Source organism: Anopheles coluzzii, chromosome 2 (assembly GCF_943734685.1).
Source record: "Anopheles coluzzii chromosome 2, AcolN3, whole genome shotgun sequence".
Taxonomy (NCBI): domain Eukaryota; kingdom Metazoa; phylum Arthropoda; class Insecta; order Diptera; family Culicidae; genus Anopheles; species Anopheles coluzzii.
Genome location: NC_064670.1, coordinates 22,125,530 through 22,132,857, shown reverse-complemented (window position 1 = coordinate 22,132,857; position 7,328 = coordinate 22,125,530). Strand labels below are relative to the sequence as shown.

The window sequence follows — 7,328 nt, the reverse complement described above, 5'->3', positions numbered from 1 at the left end:
CTTGTAATATCCGATTTTGCAACAGTCGTCGCGCACATTGACCGAGAGAAACAAACAAGCCCATCTTCTCACGTGAGTAAAACCATCGACAAAGCTGTGGTGTACAAATTTAAAGCTATTAGTGAGTTATTTTTATTATCAATGTTAGGTTTATTTGTTCATCTTTCGGCTTGCGGCTTTCTTTTCCGTCTACCGCAATGCTTGATGCTGATGTGATGTAAGCTTTGCACAGCTGCTGCTGCTGCTGCTGCAATTCTTACCTTAAATTCTAGAGCTAGCTTTAAACCACCTACGGAAGTTGCAATTCATGCGAAAAGGAGATGTTTGCGCTTGCAATTGAACCAGTCAAGAGTATTGTGCTTGTCTAATTGTTGCTTTATGAATATGAAAACAGGTGTTGGTTTTTTTTGTTTTGGTAAGCGCCATGAAACGTGATGGAAGGAACAGGTGTGATTGAAGTGTATTGCTCACATGAACCTGGTGTGCATATGGGTGACATGAAGTTGGTTTGATTACCAGGACGAACCAACTGTCCATGCGATGTGCAATGTGTACTTAGATGCTTTAAGCTGAGATTTTAGAACACCACGTGTTCTCTTTCCGTTTGTTTTTTAAATCTCATTTTGAATAACTGCAATCGACGCAACCGCGATACAGGCTGCATCCGCGAAAATGAATCATTCTTTTGTTTATTTGATTTTTCATTTTATTATTTAAAAAAATCTAACGTCTGCATTTGCTGCACTTGTAATTAAATTACTTGCTACTAGTGTTACTTTTTTTCTTGTTGAGTGTTAATTTTCCCCATTTTACTAATGTTTGTCCGTTACCGTTAGCATTAATTTACCATACTGTCTGATATTTATTACTTCTTTATTTAGTTATATGCATTACTTCCATTTTTTTGTTTATTTGTTAATGTTATTATTATTATTATTATTAATATTATTATTATTATTATTATTATTATTATTTTATTATTTATATTACCATTACTTTGCAACAGGCAACGTCGCATGCATTGCTCCGACGAGATGTTTTGGGATTTTGTTGTAGCTGTTTGTTAATGATTTTACTACCCCCCTCTAATGTACGAGCTTCTTTTACATGCGCCATTGCATTTGTCTCGTGTGGATGTGTGCGTGGGTGTGTGCGTGGTTTATGTGGCGCCGGTGTGATCCTCATCCTTCTTCTACTAATTTCATCACTAATGTTTATATAAATATTCGTACAAATCTCAGATATTGACACATATAAACATCAAGAATAAACTGTTACTTTTTATTACTTTGCTTTTCAATTCCGTGTAACGCTAAATTGTTAAGTTTGTTTTAGTGGGTAGCTTGTTGCGTTTTGTTTTGTTTTCTTTTCTTTTTTCATCTCTTTATCTCTGTTTCTTCTTGTTTGTAATGTTGTCTACGTCCTTTTAGGAATAGAAGGAATCCTTGGGTCCTGTGGTAGTGTGGTAGGATATGGTTTTTGTATTTGTTTGCTTTATTTTTTCCTCCTACTGGTTCAGGTGCTTCTATGTTCGTGTGTGTGTGAGAGAGAGTGTTTTGTGTATTTTCACTGGAAAAGGGGTATAATGTAAGATGAAAACTTTGGACAACGGGTGCGGAGGGTGATATGATTGATAAAAAGGGTATAACTCTAGCTCTCTATTTATAAACAGTACTTTATGCTATAGTCATTCATTCGGCCCCGCGATGAAAACGATTATCATCTATGCTATGTTTTTCTCTTGTTTTTTTTTGTTTGTTTCATTAAATGAAAGTAAAGCGCGTTAGTTAATTATTTGTTCAAATACGTTTAACTTCTATATTTGCTTGCTCGTTTGTTTTGTTTTTTTGTTTGTTGTTGTGTGTAGGTTTTGCCATTTTTTTGTCGGTTTCGTTTTGTTTAGACTTTTTTTTGTTTTGTTTTGTTACTTATTTCCTTTTTCTCATTGAACAACAAGTTAAAAAAGAGAACTCTCTATTAACATTGGCGCACGGCATTAGCGTTTGTCGGTGTGGCCAGTGATAAGGTAGGCGGGAAGGAGATAGAGAGAAAGGGAATCAGGGATAGTCACTATCAACACACTTTGCCATTTTGCTGTTTGGGGTAACAGTTATTTTTAATGTATGCTGTAGACTGTTATTAAAAACGAAGCAGTTTTGTTCACGTTTTAGTTTATGCTATTGGTAATTGTTTGCGCTATTTGCGTGTACATGTTTTCTTTTTTTTTGCATCTGTTTACTTGTAGTTTTGTCGTCACCCCGTTGCTTTCGTGTGGTGGATATGGTTACGTTCCATTTTGTGTGTCGAGATATATTGTATGTTTTTTATAGTGTTTGCTTAGTTTTATCTGTTTTCCGGAGGGTGGAGTTGTTTTTTCTACTTTTTCCCCTATTATTTGTTTCTGTTGCTAGAACTATTGTTTTATTTTCCATTTTTTGTTTTGTTTTGAAATGTTGTACACGTGAGGTTCTGTTACGGGGTACTGTAGTATACTATCGTCCCTAACAAAGAACGTTCTACGCTTCTACGTACACACACTCACACCATCGAACGGGCTTTGTTCGTGTTGAGCTTTGGTTGGGTTTTGGTTGTTGTACAGCTATTTTCCCGATTTAACTGATTGAGTGTTTTTGTGTATGTGTATGTTTGTGTCGATGCCACATGTCCGTGTAGAAGGAAATGTGATTTTGTGTATGTGTAAGAAGGTTTATATAAAATATAACACTTTCCTCCCACTAGTTCGTTCAATGGTTTCTTTAGTTTTGTTTGGTTTTTGAAAGAATAGGTCACAATCTGATACTTCAAAAATGTATATCCAATTTAAACTTTCTTTCTTTCTTTCTTTTTTTTTATTATCACATGGTTTGTTTCCGCCGCCTGTGCATCGTTCGTTCTGTCGCGCTTTTCCATTTTTTCCACTTTCTCGTTTATTTGCGCCCCAATATGCTTGATATTATAACTCCATTCCTTGCTTTTTTTTGTTCTATTCTAATATCGTTTTTGTTTTTCACTTCCATTTTTTACTCCACACTGGACTGCTAACACACTTTCTCTCTCTCTCTCTCTCTCTCTCTCTCTCTCTCGCTCTTTTTTTCTTGAACTCGCTAGCTTATTAAATATTTATTAACGTGTTATCAACATGTATGTTTGCTTTGCTCTTGTTTGTTTGGTTGTTTGCTTACTTATTTGCTTTATTTTCATTCTTCCCTTTTTCGGGAACTGTTGGGGAGAAGGTGGGTAGGCGCAGGAGAGGCATGGGGTGGTCATCAGAGGATGGTAGGTTAATCAATTACTGCTAATACTATCATATCTTCGTCATCGTTAACGTTTCAACCGCGCATCCCATTATGGCGATGCGCTCCTGTTCCGCACTGTCACTTTCACGATACGGGGTGCCCATAGCACGAACATTGAATCTATCATTAGTGTCGAGCACGTCTGTAGCGTCTGTAACACGGCGCTGCTACTACGAACCAGAAGTGTGAGATTTAGTGTGAGAATATGATTAGCATATGCTACGACTGTTTTATTGTTGCAACTTGCTGTAAAGATGCATCTGTTTTTTTTTTTTTGGTTTTTCATTTATTAACCCTTTCATCTTAACTCCACCTCATCTCGTATCTGTCGCCCTATCGTGCACTCTCCCACTCCCATCTATCGAGATTAATCTCCTACAATAATGGGCGCGTTTGTGTGGGTAGTGCCCTCCGTATTGCTCTGCTCCTCCGCTTCGCTTCGGGTTTGGGCGGGGATGGCTGCCGGAGGGCCTGAACGTGAACGTGTGAGGAGAGAATGGGCACAAAATCACAGGAAACTGGTATTGCGGATGGTCCAACCCTTACGGACATTACGGTCTACATTAACTAGTTTGAGGCGCGTTGGGCTTCTTGGGGGGAGAGCAGGGTTTTTTATGCTATCAAGTGTCCTAGTTGTTTGAAGCATAAAACCAAGCGCGCCCACCTTCTTTTACAACACTCTTTCCTTTCCGTTTCTCTCGTTTTTCCCCTCAATCTGCGTAACGCTTTCAAGCCTTAGGAAGCCTTTAACAAACGCAAGCCGCGATAATAGTAGCAATAGACGTACAGCTGTGTGATAGCAATACAAAAAAACAAACGTGTAGGCTGGTAGTCAAAATGGCCGTCAAATTGCTGACTCGCGCACACCATGTGTTTAGTGGGGTTTTTGTGCTGACTCGGCTGCCATTGTGAGAACACTATGATGATGATGATGATGCTGAGGATGATGGTAGCAGCAGCAACATGATGCTACTTTGCGGCTGCACCCTTGTGCTTGCTGGTTTGGGCCAATAGGTTTTGTTTTGTGTGTCGATTAGTCGTGTCTCGGTCTCGGAGCTGCTGCTAGCTCGCTGCTAACTCCACGTCCACGGACGTCTCCCACAGCGGGCCGAGTTAGGATTTCCAAGACTTTAGCTTCTTGATCGACATGCGCTTGAAGCGTGACATCGTCGACATGATGTCCGATTCCTTCGTCTCCTCGTCGCTGAGCGTTTCGCCCTCCGAGTGGACCTCGCGCCGGTTGGCCGACTTCGAGCCCGCACTGCCACCGCTGGTGCTCGAGAAGGACGTGTCCTTTTCCGAGCAAAACTTTGTCCGACCGTGCCCGTGGTGGCGCGACTTGGCGCCCACACCCGAGCCCGACGCGCCCGGCTCGTGCGCACCGGCCGATCGGGACTTGAACCGGGACGTCGAGGAGGAAGCGGTCGGATCGCTGAGCGCCACCTGTATCGGCGACTTGGACGCGAGCGAGTGCACCGAGGTGGAGGACGAGGACGACCCGCGGCTGATGCTGAACCCGCGGCTAATCTTCTCGATCGGCAGGATCGTTTTGCGGATCGTCGACGGCGTCAGCTGGCTGCGCTCGTGGATGACGAACCGGCCGATCGTTTTCCAGTTCGCCTGCGTCACGTACACGTTCTCGTCATCGAGCAGGATGCGCTGCATCGTGTCGTTGCCCTTGGTGCTGTAGTTGAGCTCCTCCACCAGCACGAAGTTGTTCGGGTTGTCGAGCCGGCGGGCCTTCAGCAGGGCCTGCGCGAGCACGTCCTGCGCGGTCGACTTCATCGGCACGCGCAGTATCGCGTACGGTATGTCCTGCGACACGTTGTAAACGCACACGAGAAAGTTGTCCACGTTCTCGAGGGCGAGCAGATCGTCGGCGGTCGGTTCCTTGCCGCCGGTGGTAGCGCCTGACAGCCCCGCCGCACCACCACCGGCGGCCATTGTGGCCGCGATCGACGCCCGCCGGTCGGTCGTCCGCCGGATCGAGGTCACCCAGGCCCGGCTGCTCGGATCGTTGCCGATCTTTTTCAGTATGAACCGGCCCTCGCCCTTCCAGTGGCCCTGGGCCTGCAGCGGCTTCTCCGCCATGTCGAGCACGCGCTGGCTCGGCGGCAGCAGCCGGTCCTTCTTCTCCCACCCCCGGTACACCTCCTCGATTAGTATGAAGTTGGCCATGTCCTGGGCCGACTTGTTCATCTTGCCCATCGCCTGCGTCAGCACGTCCTTGGTGGTGCTTTCCTGCGTGATCTTCAGGATCGTGTACGGTTTGTCCGGCACCACGTCGTACACGGTGAGAAAGAACATTTTGCGCTTCAGCTGCGGCACCTTGCTCTCCAGGCTGTTGGCAATGTCGAGCCGGCTCGCCTCGAACAGGACCGGCACGTCGCCACCGTCCCCCCCGCCGCCGGCGTTGCCACCCCGGCCGCCGCGCGTTTTCTCGCCCCGCTGCTGCAGGTACTGCTCGTCGATCTCGTCGTACGACCGGTCGAGGCTTTCCTCCTCCACGCGCGTGTACACGAACAGCGACGCCATGTTGAGCGGCTGGTTGGTGGGCGAGCGGAGCCGCACGTGCCGGTACCCGGGCCGGATGCACTTGAGCGAAATTACGCGCTGCGCAATGACCAGCCCCGTCTCCGCGTCGTACACGCTGAACTTCAGGAACGCCAGATCGTGAAACATGATCTTGAAGTAGAACGTTTCGTTCCACAGCGGGTTGAACGAGTTCTTGCGGATGATCTTCGTCTTGCGCTTGCCACAGTCGACCGGTATGCCGAGCAGCTCGATCTCGACGAACGTGCTCGAGTACAGGCTGGCCTGGTTGAGGTACTGCCCGGACACGATGTTCAGCACGAGCTGCGTCACGTGCAGCCCGTCGAACTCCTTCTCCAGCGGGCTGTACCGGCGGTACATCAGGTGCGACCGGTTCCACAGCACGTCCGGCTTCCGCACGTACCCGCAGCTGTTGTTCTCCTCGAACATGGCCTTGTTGATGTGCATCGGTATGTCCTCGGTTTGGTAGTTGAGCGCCACCATCTGGATGCCGAACGCCCAGAAAAACACCGGATTGAAGTTGGACGAGTCGATGCGCAGGCCGGCCGGGTAGGTGCGCATCAGCTGCGACTCGGTGTGCGCGATCAGCCCGAGCGGATCCTTCCGGCAGAGCTTCTTCGCGCTGGCCTCATTGATCGAGGAGCACTGGTAGCAGGGGTGGTTCGCGTTCGGCAGGGTGCGGTTGCGAATCGAGTTCGAGGTCGGCGGTAGATGCGACTCGCTGCCACTGATGCTGGACGCGTCGTAGCTGAGCGACAAACTATCGGACAGGTGGCTGGACGAGGGCAGACTGAGCGTGTCGCCGGAGCTGTTCTTCAGTATGCTTCCCACCGTCACGACCGAACCGCTCGTCTTGAGCACATTTTGCTGCTGTTGCTGCGAACTCAGCTGAGCGCTGGTCAGGTTTTGCTGACTTTGTTGCTGCTGTTGCTGCTGCTGCTGCTGTTGCTGCTGCTGCTGCTGCTGCTGCTTCGGATTGGCACGTATTGAGTTGTGCGGGCTGTAGGGGTTCAGGCCGCGAAATTTTATTGCTTGCACGTAGATCACCAGGTCGGAGAGCTCTCGGGCGATCTGGTTGCTGCGCTTGCGGGATCGTTCGTCCTGGTCTTGGGCTTTCGATTTTGTCGGCGTGATGTTGGAATGGCACACACTATGCCTATACTTATCCTCTATTGATCCCCAAGTTGTATGATATGTTTTTTCTGCGTAGAAGAGAAGATGCAGAGCGTTACGCGTCTTGCGTACTATCGAGGGGAGCGTGGGCGGGAACTTACCATCAATATTGTCAAAATCGTCATCATCCTCGTACTCGTCATCGCTAAACTCTTCGTTCAGTGAACTACCGCTAGTGTTGGATATAATTGAACTGGCTCTGCTGGATAAATTCGATTGTTTGAAGGTGTTCTGTCGCCTGCAAATCGGAAACAAAATACGAAAACGTTCAACGTTCGCTCTGGGGACGCGATGAGATTAGGCTAC

The 7,328-nt window shown here is 47.3% G+C and overlaps 1 protein-coding gene across 7 annotated transcripts in view; it reads right to left on the bottom strand.

Annotated features, from left to right (window-relative positions):
- Window positions 1–1,260: 1,260 nt before the first annotated feature.
- The window catches only part of LOC120953985 (1-phosphatidylinositol 4,5-bisphosphate phosphodiesterase epsilon-1-like), a 55,699-nt gene continuing 49,631 nt past the window's right edge, over window positions 1,261–7,328 (bottom strand). For all 7 annotated transcript variants that reach the window (XM_040374463.2, XM_040374470.2, XM_040374466.2 and 4 more), the window contains exons 15-16: window positions 7,124–7,260; window positions 1,261–7,051 (exon numbers count right to left, since the gene is read on the bottom strand). In XM_040374463.2, coding sequence (XP_040230397.2) covers window positions 4,410–7,051; window positions 7,124–7,260 — 2,779 coding nt within the window. In that variant the 3' untranslated portion in view covers window positions 1,261–4,409. The remainder of the gene's footprint in view (window positions 7,052–7,123; window positions 7,261–7,328) is intronic.